Below are 18,661 nucleotides of genomic sequence, written 5' to 3' on the forward strand. Positions count from 1 at the left end.
GACCTAAAGAGGTTGTTTTAGAAATAAACATACAGAGATGTAAAGATTTGAATCTTTACATCTCGGGCATTATTATTAACCAGTTTAAGACCTGGCTTATTATACGATTGTGTTCTATTTGAGATGGTTAAAAACATACTCAGAACCTTTCCATGAGAAGTATGTTTATATAAGATTTAATATTATTTAATGTATAATAATTGTTCTTTGCTTGCCCATTTAATTTACCTTTTCATTCTGGCTCATTACACTCTGTGTGTGTGTGTGTGTGTGTGTGTGTGTGTGTGTGTGTGTGTGTGTGTGTGTGTGTGTGTGAGAGAGAGAGAGAGAGTGAATACACGCATGCGCGCACACGTGTGTGTGTGTGTGTATATGTATGTTTGACAAATTACAAATACACTATATGATATTTATTATTTAAGGGGTCTGCAGCAACATACTGGATTTTTTTTATATCAAATCAGTTTAAATGGAGAATGAATTACATAACAAAGAAGATGAAAATGTAATTTCCTAACCAAGGCTTAGACCTTTTAAATGTCTAGTCACAGATATCAAGGCTGCTTTATACCCAGTGAGTGGCAGGAGACTTAACTTCAGACTACCGGATTGGCATTGTTGAGAGAGATTTTTAAGAGACTATGTCTTAGGGTTTGTTTTTTATTAAGATAAAATACTGTAGTTCAGACATTTATTTTTTAAAACCATCAAAACTCATTTTGTTCTTTCCCCCGGTAGAAATGAAAGAGGGTGGAGATCATTTAGCTTCATGGTCGACTTAGAGTAATAAAATGCCTTTTTGAACCTGATTGACTTGTACAAAATCAGTTTGTGGCTTAGATTCAGATGTATAATGTAATTGGGGAAAAAATATTCACCGAAGAGGTTTTGTTTAAAAGCAGTTAGACCTTGAACTAAAGAGATTAAATTATTCTGCCACCAGAAACTGCATCAAAGGAATGTTAAGGTTCTGAGGGCAAAATGCAGAAAGACTGGAAATTCATATTTAAGAATGAAATATACTATATTGCATATGTGTTAGCATCCAGGGACAATAAGCTACAACGTGTGTGAGCATCTCTCAGTGCCTTGGGTAACAGAGAATGGCACACTGATGTGTTTCACAATTATAAGTAATCCTGTGCACATTGTTTATGGCTATCCTCATTTTCTTAATGTGGTTTGTGGTGGGTATTATTCCTGTGGATAGAAAATACGAATAATGAAAGCAAACATATGTCTTTGACTAGGGCATAATTATTTTTTATAACAATTAAACACCAAAATTTTCCCTGTCCCTTGTGCAGTGCTATAAGAGGCATGGGGAATGGGTTTCAATCTCCAGTAACACAGTGATTTATGTTGCTAACAAGAGTTTCAAGCTTGGCCCCTGGGAGGACCATATATATATATATTTGTACTTTCAACATTTATTTTTACTTCATATAAGATAAAGGTTTATAAAATAAAAAAAAGCCTCTCTTCTATCATGTTTCCCAACAAAAAAATTATTTCCTCTTCCCAACATCCCCAAACCATTCATAATCCAGACCTAGAGTTTGTGTGCTTAATTATAAAATGGAACAAATTTTAATGAAATAATGGTTTACAGTGAAGAAGTGTGTCATAAAAAGCATTTCCGAAGGCATTCAAATAAGAGTTGAGTCTTTTCTTTATCACAGCTAGCTAAAAGTTTCAGAGTTCCTTGCAGTGCCTTTCATTTTCTTTCTCTCTGGTGAATCTATTCCAGTGTCACTTCTCTTCTGTTTCCTACAACTTTTTGTCCGTTCCCACTTCATTACTCTGGTTTTATAATAGAGGGAAATACAGCTCACTTTTATGAATTGCATTTAAGAAATTCAGCAGATTTTTTTTTTTTTACCACAGCTATTCATTGCCTAGTGTAGTTTTGTTTCATTCATTTTACTTAGGCCCCTGGCAGCCATTACATTTGAATGGCTGGGGTCAGACATTACACACAAACTGGTTTAAGTGATCAGAAACTGGTTTAAATCTGTAACAGAAGACTGTAATGTTCAATGCACCAAACCAGTTTGAGATAAACCTGGTTGAATGTAGTATCGGAGCTGACTGATATGGCTCAAACATGTTTATGCCATGTCTGTCCCAGATCCCTTGCTAGTTTAAATTAAATCAGACTCCCCCAGCATCCCAGCATGCTCTCTGGGCTAGGTAGGGCTCTCTACTCCACAGCAGAGCTGGCCCCTCCCCTCTGCTTCCTGGCTGCAGCTCTGGCAGTCTCTGTAAGCATCTGCCTGGCTTCTGCTCCCCCACTGCCCTCCCCACTCTCTGCTAAGCAGGGATTCCCCCGTCCCTCACAGACACCTCAGCATTAGCGAGCAGACCACATGTTGGCTACCTCCAAGCTCTGGCACACAGGACAAAAGCTGAATCAACAAGTAGCTGGTATGTCCCTCTGTTGTTTTCTTAGTAAACACCAAGTTAGGGGTGATTAACATTCCCTGCTGGGCTGGTCAGGACGGGGAAAACCCCTCCCTAATAACATCCTGCCAGAGCCTGGCTACCCCCACCCCTTAGCTTAGCACTATAGAAGGGAAGGGAGGGCTGCTGTAATGCCTCGGCTTCTAGCATGAGCCACTGCAGGCATGTGCCTGCATTTCTGGGATATCTGTAGCTACAAAACTGATTTAACATAGCTAGGTTAAACTAACCTGCAAAGATTGAATCAATTCAGCTTTTTTGAATGTCTGTCCCTAGCTGATGTGTTAATAAAGCAATAAATTGTAAAATGCTACATGTTCGAGCAACTTATCACTCAAAAACACTCAGCGTCCTAGAATGGACTGCTCTCTCCTCCTCTCGGGGTTCTCCCATTCCCCTTCTTCTACCTGCAAGGTGACTGTGTGGCAACTGCTCTGGCAACATGCTGAACTCTGCCACCCCGCGGTGCCTCTGCTGGCAATGTCATGACTCACTCCTCCTCCCTTTCCCCAACCAGCCTTCAGGGCTAATTTATGTGAGAGAGTCCAGAGGAGAGCCACGCGCATGATCAGAGGTCAGGAAAACAGATCTTACGATGACAGGGCTGAGAGCCATGGGACTTTTTAGCCTGGAAAAGTGTAGGGTCAGGGGTGATCTGATGGCCACCTATAAGTTTATCAGGGGTGAACACCAGGATCTGGGGGAACGTCTGTTCACCAGAGCGCCCCAAGGGATGACGAGGTCGAACGGTCACAAACTCCTGCAAGACCGTTTCAGGCTGGACATAGGAAGAATTTCTTTACTGTCTGAGTCCCCAAGGTCTGGAACAGTCTGCCAGCGGAGGTGGTTCAAGCACCTACATTGAACACCTTCAAGAGTAAATTGGATGCTTATCTTGCTAGGATCCTATGACCCCAGCTGACTTCCTGCCCTTTGGGCAGGGGGCTGGACTCGATGATCTCCCGAGGTCCCTTCCAGCCCTAATGTCTATGAAATCTATGAAATAATGATCCATTAAGAGGTCTCACAGAGACCTCTTCCCTGTGAAAATCTGAATGTAAGCAAACGCTCAGCACAACATGCTTTACTTGCACACAACAGTAATCTGTGTATGGGGGGCAGGATTTTTTGGAAAGCTTCCATTTGAACAAGATGGGGAGAGAGGAAAAGCCCATACATAAAAGCACCTCATAAAGTATTCTGGGAGAATTTGAGCCCCACCACTTCCTCCCCCTCTGCCTTCCTTTGCCTCCACATGGGTCTTCCCTACTCTGTGTAAGAGCTATCGGAGAAGTTCTTTTATGCAGGGGGAGCTCAGAGCTCAAGTCTCAATAGCAGTACAGCTGAACGTATGGAAAGGAAGCTGGCAGCCCCTGCTAGCAGCTCACCTTGCTGGCAAATGCTGGCAGAACAAGTTTCCAGAGCACTTTTTTTCCTCTCTGGATAGCTTGCCCTGTTAATGTAAAACGGGCATGACAATTACTAGGGACCTTAAACATGGAAGAGGGCAGTTAGGCAGTAGTGGTGCTAATACTTTTATACGTGTTCTTTGCCTAGATATTGTGACAGTGGAGTAGTGACTACCTTTGTGAAGGTAACACAACAGTTCCCATTTCACCCCCTTGCATTCACTTATTAATAGCTTCCTAAAACATATACCCTTATAACATTACTCAATTAAAAGTATAACTTTTTCAAAAAGACATACAAAAAACTAGAACTCTTGGTTCCAAAATGATACCTTTTATTAGACCAGCTGGAAAATGGCAAGAAAATTGTCCTTTTCTGCAAGCTTTCAGGATCAAAGTCCCTTCATCAGGCTCTGGGAAAAGTGTAGATGGTACAAGATGGTAAAAAGCCCCCATAGATAGGAAATAAACTTCATTTTGGCACAGAGGGAACTGAAGATGGAAGGTTGTCCCTCTGGGTCCATGAGAGTGTCTTTGTGAGCTGTGTTGAGTAGCTCTTTGATATGTTGATCAGGTAGAATTCCTTCCCTTGAGGCGTAAGATGGCAGGCAGGGAGGTAAAGAAAAAAAACTTCCTTGTTCTGCAATGAAGTTTAAAATCCAAAATCAGCTAAAATTCAGCATCTTCCATGTTTCAGGAGTGTACTTGGTAGCCCTGTTGGTCTGAGAGAAAAAAACATACAAAAAACTAGAACTCTTGGTTCCAAAATGATACCTTTTATTAGACCAACTGGAAAATGGCAAGAAAATTGTCCTTTTCTGCAAGAAAAATGAAAAGGAAAATGACACTCTCATGAACCCAGAGGGACAACCTTCCATCTTCAGCTCCCTCTGTGCAAAAATGAAGTTTATGTCCTGCCTGATTCAATTTGTTGATTCCCATCACTGTTCCTGATTCGATTCAGCTGAATTCGAATCTGAAGATTCAGTCTTAGACACAGCTTTAAATGTTTTTTCTACATACCTTGAGGTACCAGGCGTGGCTTATGAATGCTGCAGTAGTGGGGTGGATGGAGCATTCCGCAGGAGTGCAGGGGGGGCCCTGTGTGCTTGGCGGCGAACCAAGAAGTACTTCTGGTCCACTTCCTGGTCCGTTGTCAAGCATGTTGGAGCCATCCCCCCGCATCCGCCTGGGTCGGCGATCAGCTGAGGGGGGGACCCGAGTGCCCCCCACAGACCCAGGAGACACCAGCCACTGAGCCAGCAGACCCAGAGGTGCACCAGAAGTGCTTCTGGTTCACTTCCAGGTCTGCTGCCAAGCGCACTAGGACCCCTCTGCATTCCTGAGGGATGCTGCATCCATCCGAGCATCTCAGCATTCACGAGCCTTCTGGTACCTTGAGGTATGTAGAAAACGCATTTAAAGCTGTGTCTGAACCATCGACTCTCTCTGAATTGTTTCAAAGAGTTCCAATTCGATGCGATTCAGAAAAATTAAATGGACCCCGATTCGATTTGGATTCAGAGATTTGGCCACTGAATCAGGCTGAATCTCCACCGAATTGAATCAGCGACAAAAGCTTCTCACAGCCCTACTGTTACTGCTAGTATTATAGATATTATATGCATATATTATTATAGATGTTATGTAGGGATATATATTATTATAGATATTATATGGGGTGGTGCATGTGTGTGTGTATATATATATTTAATATAAAAATATTATTTTGATTATTGTATTATAATACTCATTTTATAAAATTTTTGTCCTTTGCTTTATGTTTTCTTGTGTTTACAAATACATTTATGAAGATGGACTTTTCCACTTACTATACATCTCCCCATACTAAAAAATATGTTAGGTTTTCAACTGCTGGATTATATTTCAGCTGTTCATAATATCTCACAGAGTCCTCTGAACCCCTGACATTAAGGGAAAATAAATATTTCTTTCCATCTTCCCTGAAGGACATGATAGGAATGTTTGCGGTTTCAAGGCCCTGTGGCCTTCACAACGAATACTTTGGCAACTGCTCTCCTTTTTGTTATGAATAGGCCTCCATCTCAATCATCCCTTCTGATCTCAATTGCAGTAGAATAGTACAGGGAGAATGAAAACTGTCTTTTAAATAACTAGGTTCTAGGTCACTTAAGCTAAGTACAGACATTCAAAAAGCCAAGTCAAAGGCAGACTTGATCCAACCTTACATAGGTTTCTCTAAGCTGCGTAGATAGGATCATTAATGAATAGAACTCATGTTCACTCTTCCATTGGCCAAGTCAGGGAGATGTCTGCATTGGCTAAAGGCAGAAGGCATGGGTGTCTGGTGCCTCTTGATTCAGGTGGGGGAAAGGGAAAGGGGCATGTTCCCCACTTGACACCAGTCAGTGACTGGACAGCCAATCCTGCTGACTAGGGGGGCAGGATCCCCCGGCGGCCAATCCCACTGGCTGGGGGGGCCCTGGCAGCTGATCCTTCTAACTGGGGGGGGTACCCCACGGCGGATCACACTCACCATAAAAGTGGCCATGACATTTCCAGAAGTCTCTCAGCCATTTTTTCTGGCATCCCTGCTCCCTGGCTGGCATTCGACTGGGGGTAGCACTGGTGCTTAGGCCTGCTCTCCTGCATGTCAGCTCCACAGTAAAATGTCTCGTGTAGACAAACTCAGTGTTATCCATACCTTCTTTGGATTTAATCTCAGCTTCTTAGTTTTCATTCATCACATGCAAAAAAGTAAGATATAGTCCTTAACAAAAAGTGGCATCTTCAATCTCTATTTGGATAACTATTGTATAGGTATATATGAAAGAGTTATATACAGCATAATACATGTTCCATTATGTATTCATGTGACTACAAGCTTCTTGTGGTTGTTCCTAAGCAAGAAAATTGCAAAAATGTTTAAATGATGGTTTTATTTATATGAAACATTGATGGTTTTATTTTTCAGGGCTGATACTTAAAGTGTAATTCTGCCCTGCCTCATACTATAAAAGATCAGGATGGAGTTTATCTTGGCAGTTAATCTTTCTTTGTAGCTTATCTTTCTACAGTTTTTGCAATGCCTACAAGTCTACTGTCCATACCCACAACTGAGAGTTGTAGGTAGAGATACTACTGCAATAAACTATATTAGTTTTTAATGATGTATAACTCTCATCAACAAGCTAGAAGGACCCTATCATTTAATGTGATTTGTCTTTGAGATTTAACTTTTAACCCCAACATGTACTGTGTTTTTATCTACAGGTTTGGTGTCTTGGCAATGAAAGTAGATACCATATAAACAAGACAGTGGATGGTTCCACCTTTTCTGTAGTCATTCCCTCATTAGTTCCTGGTATCCGATATAGCGTGGAAGTGGCAGCAAGCACTGGGGCAGGACCTGGAGTGAAAAGTGAACCGCAGTTTATCCAGTTAGGTAAGTCTGCTGGTAATTCTGTCTCTGTATTTCAATGACTTGTTTGTTTAGTCTTTTACTGATCCCAAACTATTTGCAAGTGAATAATACCATGACATTTGATCTTTAAAACAACAAGATTAGGATGTGTAGTCCTAGAAATGTACTGGGACTAAATTCCAAAGACAGTGTTGTACTGGCATTTCTTGTTTTATAAGACATATAAATACTTAGTATATGGGTACTCTTAAATATGTTAAACATGAGCTACCAAAACTGTTCAGGGATTGATTTTGACCCACTTCACCTTAATAAAAATGTGATTTGTGACTATCAAACTATTTCACCTAAATCAGAAAAATAAGAAAAGTGCCAAAATTAGGTAAAAAGAATATCAAATATGGAGGCAAAGCTGGTGGATGACCCATTATCAGGGCTTAGTGTGGAAACACGTTCAAAGTGACTTTGAAACTCCCTTCCTCCTCTACACCAAACATTCCTCCGTCACAGCTGAGGACCCTGGCCACTGTATATGTGATATAAAAGCAATAGTTTTAGAACAATATTTAAAATACTTTCAATTCTAATGGTGCTTTTCTTTACAATTATGCTTGAATCAAACCAGCTTGTTATTACTTGTAGTTCCCTGCCCCATCAAATCAAAATGGAATCGCACGTTGCTTTTTTACCTTGTTTTTTTCTATCTATATCATCAAAAGGCTTGCCCAGGTATTTGACTTTAGATTTAAAAATACGTAATAACTGGGGATGAAAGGAGGACTCTAGTCACAGTAAGCAATTAATGTAAGACCCCAAAAATAACAAGTATACCAATTGGTCATTGAAATTAAGAATGTTTTCAAAGAATTATACTTATTTTGAGCTGTGTTTACCTTTACTTTTAATAGAACATGCATTGCAAGAAGGCTACATCACCCTTACTTTAATTAGTCATTATTGTACTATCTGTAGGCCTTTGTTGAGATTTTGTTTTCTGCATCCTGCTTCCATTCTCAAGAATTTAAGTTTTGCTTTCACTGAGAATGCTTTGAAACCCTTGAAAAACTGAGAGTTATAAATACTGCTTTAATAGAGGGGCCTTGACATTCAAAACTGCAGACTTGATGATCACATGTTTTTTCTTTAATCTATCTGCTAGTAAATTAATCCTAAATAAAGGTCAGTTTTACAAGAACATGATTTATTTTGCTGCATGTCTTTTCCTTCTGCGTTCACATATTTGCAAATGGAACATGCTCAAGAATTTAGCTTTTGAGGTTAGTTCAAGGCCACTAGCTGGCCTCCAACAATTGCCTGTATTAACACTACTATAGAAAGCAAGAGGCCATAATACTGTGACGAGAGTTTCAAAAGCAAAAATGGGCAGATAGATGCCCTCAGTCTATTAAAAGTCAATGTACATCCTCTACGTAATCCTTTGTTAAATGTTCTCCCAAACTGATAGTACTGTACAAGTGAAGGGATCCTCATTGAAAGTCAATGAGACTTAAGCTTCTCAATGCCTAAATTGTTTGTAAACATGGGACTTGGGCTCCTAAATCACTTTGGTACTTTTGAAAATGTTACCTAGATCATATTTTCTGATTCATCCCAAAACAGCAGAGTCCAAGTAATTGTCATTCACTGTTTAGAGATTTTTGTTTCAGTCCAGTTCCTAAAGGAGAGATGGCGACATTACAGTTAATCATGTAAGTGGTAATAATTAATTATCTCATTGATATTCTCGGTAGAAGCTAAGCATTTCAGATGTTCAGGTTAAGATGCAATTACATTATTTAAGACTGCTAAAAAATAAACCAGCATCTCATCATTAGAACTGGATTGGAGCAGTCTTTTGCTTTTGGGGGAAGGTGGGGAACAGTGCTGCATTATTCCCATGTCAGTCCCTGAAGCTTTGTGCTTGCTGCAGTCTCAGTGCTTTGAGGAACTGAATATGTCCTAACCAGGAAATGGCAGGTTGGCTTACATTTAAAGGTGCATAGCAGGCAAGGTTCTTAGAGTAGATGTGATCTCTTTTGTACACTTCTCTTGACAAACTTTTCCAGCCAGCAGGGCTGTGCAAAGCTTCGGTCCCTGATTCAGTTCGATAGAGATTTGGCCCGATTTGGTCGCTGAATCCAAAACAAATCAGAAGACCTTTAATCTCTCAGAATAGAATCAAAACTCGCCAAATTGATTTGGAAAGATTTGATGATTTGGACATAGACACAGCTTTAAATGTTTTTGTACATACCATCTGGTAGCTCATAAATGCCACAGTGCTGGGGCACATGGAGTGTCCCACAGAAGTGTGGGGGCTCCCCAGCGCTCTCAGCAGCAGATCTGGAAGTGGACTAGAAATACTTCTGGTCCACATCTGGATACACTGCCGAGCACGTGGAGGGCTGCCCCCACATTCCTATGGGATGCTCCATCCACCCCAGCATCGCAGCATTCACAAGCTGTACTGGAACCTTGAGGTATGTAGAAAAAACTTTTAAAGCTGTGTCTATGTCCAAATTACCAATTCTCCAAATCAGCATCAAATCTTCATATTCGGATTTGGCCAAATTGAATCAGGGACAGTGATCCAAATCAACGAATTGGATCACTGTCCCTGATTCTGGCCGAATCTGAATCGAATAGGGCCCACTTCGCACACCCCTACTAGCCAGTAATGATTGAAGCCAGCTTCTTTTGAAGGCTATTTCACTTATCAACCTTAGATTAAGCAAACCTTATGCTTTCTGAAAAGAAAGGATGGGATCATTTTTTAGTTCCTGAGCAGAAACTGTTGTGGACTCTTTCCTTTCACCTCCTCCTTATTGTGCACATAAGGAGAGTTGGGAACAACTTGTGGTGAGATGCTTAGCCCTTCTACCAGCCCCTATAAGAAGATTAGAAGGCCAAGAAAGCTTAAAGAGGTTCACCAAGCCCACAAATGGCTTGGCACAGGCTGTGTAGAAGATGGCTATAAGGCTGGTTCCTGAAAACTGCCTTGTAAACCCAGGGAAAGGTTGTGGACAGAACAGGACACAAGGAAAGCTTTGGAGATTCTGGGCAACATTGCAGCCCATAAAGGATTTCAGGAGAAGGTAAGAGTTTCCATAACAGGCCCACAGTACATTTTTCATGTGACTAGCATACAAAAAGGGACTCCAGCCCTCAGAATAGCCCAGAATCATAAGAGCACAAAAGTGCTTTAAAGCCACCTAACCCTTCCCTGGACCACAGGTTCAGAGCATGTGCCTCCCTCTCAGAGGCTCAGCAAAGAATTCCCCCCTGGTTTCTTGGATGTGATCCCAGAATTGTAGTGAAGTAGTGAAGAGCTGGCAACATTGTTATTCTGAGGAGAGAAAACTTAATTTACTAGTGCCATCAGTCAACATCTTTCACCAGCAATGAAGTCACTTAAATGGCAGGATACAGGGGGGCAGGAAAGGTTGTTTTGTTTCATTTTGTTTTGGAGGAGGAGAGAAGCAGATTAGTTGGAGTGGTCAGAGGAATTGCCAGTACCTGTAACTATACACGCAGAATAAAGTGCATTTTTGAGAATAAAGTTGCAGTTAAAAGAATCTATTTTGCCTCCTTACAGTGAGCAGCTCTGGTCTTTTGTTCTGATACTGTTAATAAAATACTATCTTTTTTGAACTATTAAAAATTCCATGTGTCAGTCTTTAATATCTTGTGTGATTTGTGTATACATTTAAATGCCTGACCACATTCAAATAAGATTTAGATCTTTCTCTCTTTTTCTTAATTAAAAATTGAAGGTAGATTGTGATAAGTCTGAAAGCATCCACACAGGGGGGTAAACTTGAGTTAGAAGCCCCACATATATCCAGCACATTTTATCCACTGCCCTAATGTAGCTGCATCTGGTGCTAGACAAGTCTTGATTAAAATGCTTTTACCCCCAAGAAATGACTAAGCAGAGTATTGACAGGCCATGTGGATGGAAATAAGCTTTGCTATGTATTCCTATTAAAGCACTAGGTGAGGAAAGGAGAAATTGCAATTCTGAGGCTCACAGGTTAGGGACAGAAGTTGCACATAAACTGATTTAAGTGATCAAAAACTGGTTTAAACCCGTAACAGAGCAAAAGTTCAGTGCACGTAAACCAGTTTCAAAATGGCCAAAACTGGTTTAAGATAAATCTGCTTGAATGTAGGATTGACTTAGATCAAACCAGTTTTTGGAAGTTCTGTCCCAGATCCCTTCCTGGTTCAAGTTAAAATACAGTCCCCCAGCATCCTAGGATGACTTGGAGCTCTGGGCTGGGCTGTGTTGTTTGTAGCCAAGCAGTGAGAGCTGGCTGACAAGGGGGTAGGGGTGGGAAACCCAGCTGGGCAACACAGCCTGGTCTGCCTGGCAGGAGCAGAGCAGCCCCTGTCAGGTACCCCCCCTTCTTCCCCCGTACCCCTTGCCACTCTAGCAGCAGGCCAGTCCCAGCAGCAACTCCCCTTGGCCAGGCTCGAGCAACACCCCTTGGCCAGCCCCAGCAGCAGTTTGAAGTGATGGGGGCGAGCGAGGAGGGCGTAATCCCCCCACTCCCTGCCTGTCCCACTGGCATGGACCCCAACTGGAGTCTTCCAGGCAAAGGCACAGCAGCCTCTGTCAGATATTTTGTCCTGCTTGCCACTGGAGCAGCAGGGGGCATGGCCAGACCTGGCAGCAGCCTGAAGTGAATGGGGGGGCTCCCCTCTTTCTCCCTGTTTGCTTCAGCCTGCTGCCAGGGCCACCAGCAAGCGGGGTGAAATGTCTGACATGGCTGCTGTGTCCCGGCCTGGGGTCCATACCAGTGAGGGGGGGAGAAGTAAAACCCCCTTCCTTACCCCTGTTCCCTTCAGGCTGCTGCCATGCCCCACTCTGGAGCTGGGGATGGTATGCCTGACAGGGGCTGCTTCCCCCTCCAAGCATACCCCTAATGGGGACTTTGCAGGCCAGGGTGGGGATTTAAAACCCTTCCCAATCAGCTTGCTGTGGCCTGGCTATGCACCCCACTCTCAGATCAGCTTCCCTCCAACCGTCCAGCTACTGTCAAAGGGAAGGGAAGGCTGCTGTAGCGCTCCCCATCTTCTAGCCTGAGCCACTGCAGGCATGTGGCTCCAGAATCAAAAGTGAATGTCTGTTCACCTGCTTCTCAGTTGAATCTACGCAGGTTAGACTAACCTGCAATATTGCATTTTTTCCTGCTCAGGCTTTCTGAATATCTGTACTTAGCCACAATGCCATCTCATGGTAAAGCAACTACATGTTACCTTTCATTCATTAATAGATTCAAAATTTTTATTTGGAATTGCCAACCTGAAGTGTCCAGAAATCATGATTTATGTTCCAAAAATCATGAGATTTAATAGTAAAGAAAAGTAGGTGTTCATTTATTTTTTTTTAAGCTTTAAGGCACCCTGACCCCTCAGTTTTAAAGTTTTCTCTGCAACTTTGAGATAACATCTATTAAAGTTGAAATTTTCTCATAACCAAAAGTTTCAAGAAGATTGCATGTTAAGGAAAAACAACTAAATAAGATGAGAGTTGGTAATGTCTAATCCTAGAATTCTTACATTTAAAACACTAAAAAGTAGGTAGTTTTCAATACTTTACCAGTTGAAAACTGGCTTTGACTCAGAGGGCTTTGCGCCCAATAATAAATCAGAACTTTATCTTTATCATGTCAGACTAAACCAAATGGAAAGGTATATTTAGGAAGATCCCGTGAATCCTTTTGCTCCTGACTGTCACAACTTTTGGGCTGAGGTGGAGCCTGATGCTCCATCTAGCTTTCAAATGTTGCCACTTGTTATCACTTTGACACTAGGTACATAGTGCAGCAGATTCTGTCTAATGCACCATTTATGTGAGGCAGTACAAATGCAGTTAATATGATTCATAAACACACTAACCTGCATGAATACAATTTATGCACTTATTTCTTGAGAGGCCTCTGTAAAATAATTACAAATGTTAAGTGCATTATTCAACTAGTGGATATCTCAAGTGTACAAAATACAAGAAACTCTCACCGAACCTTTATTACTCTAATCACTCACATTACAAGATGTGATTTGTGAACTAATTAGCTTGCCTATAGGGATGTTATTCAGTCAGCCACTCCAAGTACCTGTGTAATATCTTCTCTTTTTTTTAACGGTTTGCAGAGGACTTTCGTAAAGGCAAACTACTTTACTCACACCGAGCCTCAGTCAAGACAGTGAAGCTCTGCAGTTTACTGCAGCCTGTTCACATGTCCGTTGCAAGGTTAAGCCTACTAAAAAAGGCACTTTCCAATTATGAAAATGTATGCAACTAAAAGGAGCACAAAATACTTATTTGTAGATGTTGGTGATTTCTGACCAAAGAATTTTCATTCCTTGTCAGATATAGAAACAACTGAGGAAAACAACAGCTTTAAAATAATGTTATTTATGTTGCAAATCTAGGCATTTGAAAGTTGGGGAGTGCTATATTTATGATTGTCTGTGCACCCCAACCTCAGTTCTCCTGTCCTACAGCACATCCATTTGGTGTACTGAGTGTGGCAGGCATCCTGTGGAATACCTTGTATACAAACATATAAAGATTGTATCATGAGGCATACTTGTATAGGGTGAAATTAAAATTGTTTAGGCATCTGTAAAGCTGACATTTCCTAACTTGTGAATGATTAGCATTTCAACCTAAATAACATTACTTTAACATATATTTCATTGCGATTCACTGGCATATTTTCAGTAGAAAAAGGCAGAAATTGGTTCTGTTATATATAACTATAACAACTCCCTTATTGTAATCACCAGGATTTGAATCCTGCCTCATTAACGAAGTAGCAAAGACTATTAATACTTGAACCACAGACCTCCCAACAGCAGCTATGCTAACAAAGGAAATTGTGGTGTAGAGAAGGAAAGGAATGTGTCACTAAGGCTGTGCGCCAGGTAGAGGGAGCAGTGTGGCCAGCCTGCTTCAGCAATTCCTAGACATTCTTGAGTGTGTTGTATATTTCTAATGCTGCTTTCAGCAGCAGCATAAGCCTGGCCTAAAAAGTTTGTATTCACTTATTATTTTGGCATTCAGTCAACATTTTTCCTGAAGAGCACTAACAGCAACATGGATATGATGTCTTTATATCATGGGCAAACTGAATGACATTTTGGGGACAAAAAAGACGTTCTACCCTACTTTTTTTTTCCTTCCAAATTTTGAAGGCTTACAATGAAGATGTTACAAAAAGGCTTCAAGCTTGTATTAGCAAATGTCTTGGAAATTATTAAAGAAGAGACACAAATACAGATTAGATATAGACAGATACCTACAGGCAGATACCTACACATTCACTTAATCATAGAATCATAAAAAAGTAATGTTAGAAAGTACCTGAGGAGATCATCTAGTCGAACCCCCTGCTCAAAGCAGGACCATCCCCAACTAGATCATCCCAGCCAAAGGTTTGTCTAGCTGAGTCTCAAAAATCTCTAAGGACAGAGATTCCACAATTTCTCTGATTAGCCTGTTCCAATGCTTCACTACCCTCCTTCTGAAAAAGTTTTTCATAATATTTAACTTAAATTTCTCTTGCTGCAATTTAAGATTGTTGCTCCTTGTTCTGTCATCTGCCACCACTAAGAACAGTCTAGCTCAGGGGTGAGCAATTGTTTTGGGCGGAAGCCTGCTTAGCGAGTTTTGGTACACTGTCAAGGGCCGCATGGGTAACCCCGCCCCTTGACAGGAGCCCTGCCTCCTGGTTGCCATCTTGAGACTAGAAATCCCACCCCTGACTACTTACCCTTGCTACCAGAAGTCTCTCCCCTTGCCCCTGGAAGTACTTCTTCGGAGAAGAGGGTTTGCTGTCTTAAGAACCGGAAAAAAAAACCAAATTATGTCCTAAAAATCAAATACTCATAATATGATATTTTAATTCAGTTTCAAAAATATTTTTGCCCTGGTACCTGTTTGTTTGTGCTTTATATATAAAAGTGATTGCATGATAGCTCAAAATGTAGTCTTACTCTTGTATAGTGTGTGGGGTGTGCAGTGGTGGGGGGGTGGATGTGGGGTTTGTGGGGAGCTGTGGATGTGTGTGTGTGTGTATGTGTATGTGTGGTATTTATGGGATGTGTGATTGTGTCTGGAGAAGCGTGTGGCTGTGGGGTTTCCAGGAAGGGTTGCAAGGGGGGAGCCAGCCGGGCCCTTTCTGTCCGAAGCCTCATGGCCGCATTTGCACTCCAGCGGCTCCTGCTGCTGCCAAGAGGCTGGGAGCTGCTGGGGAAGGTCCTGTCAGGCTTGGGGGGGGCAGTGCAGGGGGTTCCTGGAGCCACTGGGAGTGGCATGAGTCGGTGGGGATGTGGCCCAGGATGCAGGAAGCCCAAGGAGGTGGGGCAGAACTTGCATCATGCACCTGAGGCTCAGGGCAGCAAAGGCCAGGCTGCACCCCACAACAGGTGGCCATGGGGTTGCCACCACCCTGGGGGATGGCCCAGCCCCCGCCCCCGCACCCCACAGGGGACCAGCAGCCTGACAGCAGCTTGCCCCTTGGCCCTGGGACAGACAGGGAGGCTTTGCCAGGAGCCAGAGCAGACCCACGGCTGCTTTTCTGCTTCTGAAGCTCCTGTAGCTTCCAGGAGGCCAGGGGCCCCAGGGAAGCTCCTGACCAGCCCTGGGAGCAGTGCAAGGGACCACCTGAGGCTGCTGGGAGCGGTGCATGGTCCAGAATGTGGGAAGTCCAGGAATGCAGTGCAGAAGTTGCAGCCTGCACCTGAGGCTTGAGATGGTAACAGCCTATGTGCCCCCCTCCCACACAGGTGGCCACGGTGGGTGCTGCCACCCCCCCACCCAACAGGGGCCCAGCAGCCTGGCAGCAGCTCACCCCCCCAGCCCCAGGATAGGCAGCGAAGCTGCACCAGGAGGCAGAGTGGAGCCACGGCTGCTTTTTTCCTCTGAAAGCTCCTGCAGCCTCCTCAAGCTTCCCATGCCCTGGGCTAGGAACCTGCCAGGTCATGCCATCCCTAGCAGCTTCAGGAGGTGACCCATGCTGCCCCCGGGGCTGGCCAGGAACTTCTCCAGGGCCCCTGGGCTCCTCGTGGCCGCAGGAACTTCTGGAACAGAAAAGTGGCCACAGATCTGCTCCTTGTGTCGCAGCCTCCCCACCCATTCTAGGGCTGGGGAGCAAGCTGCTGCTGGGTCCCTGTGGGGCAGAGGGGTCCGGGCCTTCCCCCTGGAGCAGCGGCACCCACCGGAGCCTCCTGTGGTGGGGGGGAAGCCAGGCTGTTACTGGCCCAAGCCTGAGGTGCAGGATGGAAGTTCTGCGCTGCCTCCGGGCTGTGTCCCCACCAGGTCATACCACCCCCAGCAGCCCCAGGTGGCCCCTGTGCTGCCCCCAGGGCTGAACGGGGGTGGTTAGGAGCCAGTAACAGCCAGGCAGTGCCCTGGGGCCAGTGGAGCCCAGAGCAGGGTGGCAGGAGCTGAGGGTGCAGCTGGCTGGGCTGTATGGAGCCGGGCCAGGCTCCCCCAGCACGGAGAGAGGGGAGCCACCCTGCTCTGATCCCTACCAGCACTGACTCCCATACGCCCCCTTGCTTCCAGCCCCTGCCCCAGTCCCCTGGCCAGATGAGGACCAGCGTGCCCCCAACCTCTCTTACTTGAGCTTCACACTGTGGCACAGGCAGGAACAGCGTCATGGTCCCTCTGGCTGGGCGGGGCGGGGCAAGGTGGACCCTGCTCTTCCAGGAGTCTGCTTTTGACAGGAGCCAGAGGCAAATAAATATTAATTTTTAAAAAATTTCTAGGGGCCCCACGAGCCAGACAGAATGGCCTGGTGGGCCGGATGCGGCTCGCGAACCATATTTTGCCCACCCCTGATCTACATCCTCGCTGTAGTGGGAGACCCAAAACTGGACCCAATACTTAAGCAGTGGTGTGCCCACATCTGAATAGAGGGTAATAATCACTTCCTTTGAGCTGATGGCAATGCTCCTACTAATGGAGCAACACTCCTTCTGATGCCCTAATGGAATGATGGGATTTATTTTCAAATCCCAAAAATCACATGTCCTGCCATTTTACAGGAGAGTTTGTAATGTTGAGATTGGGGATCAGATCCCAATGGCACCATTACTACTTGCCAGTCATGATCCCAGGCTCCACCTGCAGTGGCAAATAGAAACAAGGTGTCCAATGAACTTGTACAGCCCCAGAGCTGGGACCAACACTCGGCCCATTGTCAGTCCCAACCCTTGGGTGGTATTGGAGGAAGTTCAACATTCTGGTGTAGTCCCAAGTCTGAGATCTTGCCACACATTCAGTTTCAGTTGTGATAGAAACAGCCACAACGTTATTGCATCTACTTTGTGAAATGAATTCAGGGTTTATTTCCCATTTTATTTCTCCATTAATTACCTGAATGTGTGTCTAGGTTACTATTTAAGACTTGATTAACTAGTTAATCAACTTTTAATAGTGATACCCACCAGGGGCAACAGAAAAATTTATGTATCTCACTAAACCTCCACAAACATATCTATGGAGGGTCTGTGTCTGCTTATGCCAATTAATCTGATGACTGTAGCTGTTTCCCCGTGCAAAATCTAATATAAGAGTAATTTTTTTAATGCACATTAATATGAGGTACAGGTACTTGCAAGATAATTGAATAATATGACCAAGGAAATGTAGATCTGCAAGATAGAAAGATAAAGGTACAAAGACATTTCCTAGTATTTTGTAAGATGAAACAATCAGCAAATCATATGCTTAAGATTTCTGTAGACATGAAAGGCCTAGTACTATGTTTAGTTTGGTATGAAAGAGTTTACCAAGAAGCTTCCTCATGTTCAGCTTATGGTTTCATATAATTTTGTTGATTTTATCACATGCTTTTCTCTCTCTTTCTTCATGGCTTATTGTATGATGTTTCCTTATTGTAAATACTTCATTAGAAGGAAGAAAAAAAAATTCAATCCAACAAAGAAATTTTAACATATGCAGAACAATAGATGCAATGGAAAACCATTTTCTCATCAAAGTAAACAGTTTTGTATAGTAATTACAGAATTAAAAAAAAGAAACATGGTTGTTTTGAAATTAGAACGATGCTGCTGTTTTTTCATATTTTAATACAGACTCAGCTGCTATGAGACAAAAGATGAGATATAGAGAGACAGTTTTAATTCATTAGTCACAGTTCACTTTATACAGTTAAGCCCATCTGGCCACTTGTGCGGAACTTCACTCGACTGTCTCCATAAAATCTGAAGCAACCCAACTTAACCTTGCACAAATAGCCATGAAATCTATAAACACAGCAGACACAAAGGGTGCATTAGTAAGAAAAGAATAGGTCTGCTTGGTGAACTTTCAAACTATGAAATGCTCTGAGGTTCACAGAAG

At 43.2% G+C, this 18,661-nt stretch overlaps 1 protein-coding gene across 1 annotated transcript in view; it reads left to right on the top strand.

The window, feature by feature from the left end:
* ROBO1 (roundabout guidance receptor 1) overlaps positions 1-18,661 on the top strand; it is a 796,429-nt gene that overhangs the window by 727,555 nt on the left and 50,213 nt on the right. The window contains exon 17 of the mRNA XM_090059747.1: positions 7,128-7,299. Within this exon, the coding sequence (XP_089915873.1) occupies positions 7,128-7,299 (172 nt within the window). The remainder of the gene's footprint in view (positions 1-7,127; positions 7,300-18,661) is intronic.

The sequence above is a fragment of the Crocodylus siamensis genome, chromosome 1, assembly GCF_052110815.1.
Source record: "Crocodylus siamensis isolate JL-2025a chromosome 1, ASM5211081v1, whole genome shotgun sequence".
In the NCBI taxonomy this organism is placed as follows: Eukaryota; Metazoa; Chordata; order Crocodylia; family Crocodylidae; genus Crocodylus; species Crocodylus siamensis.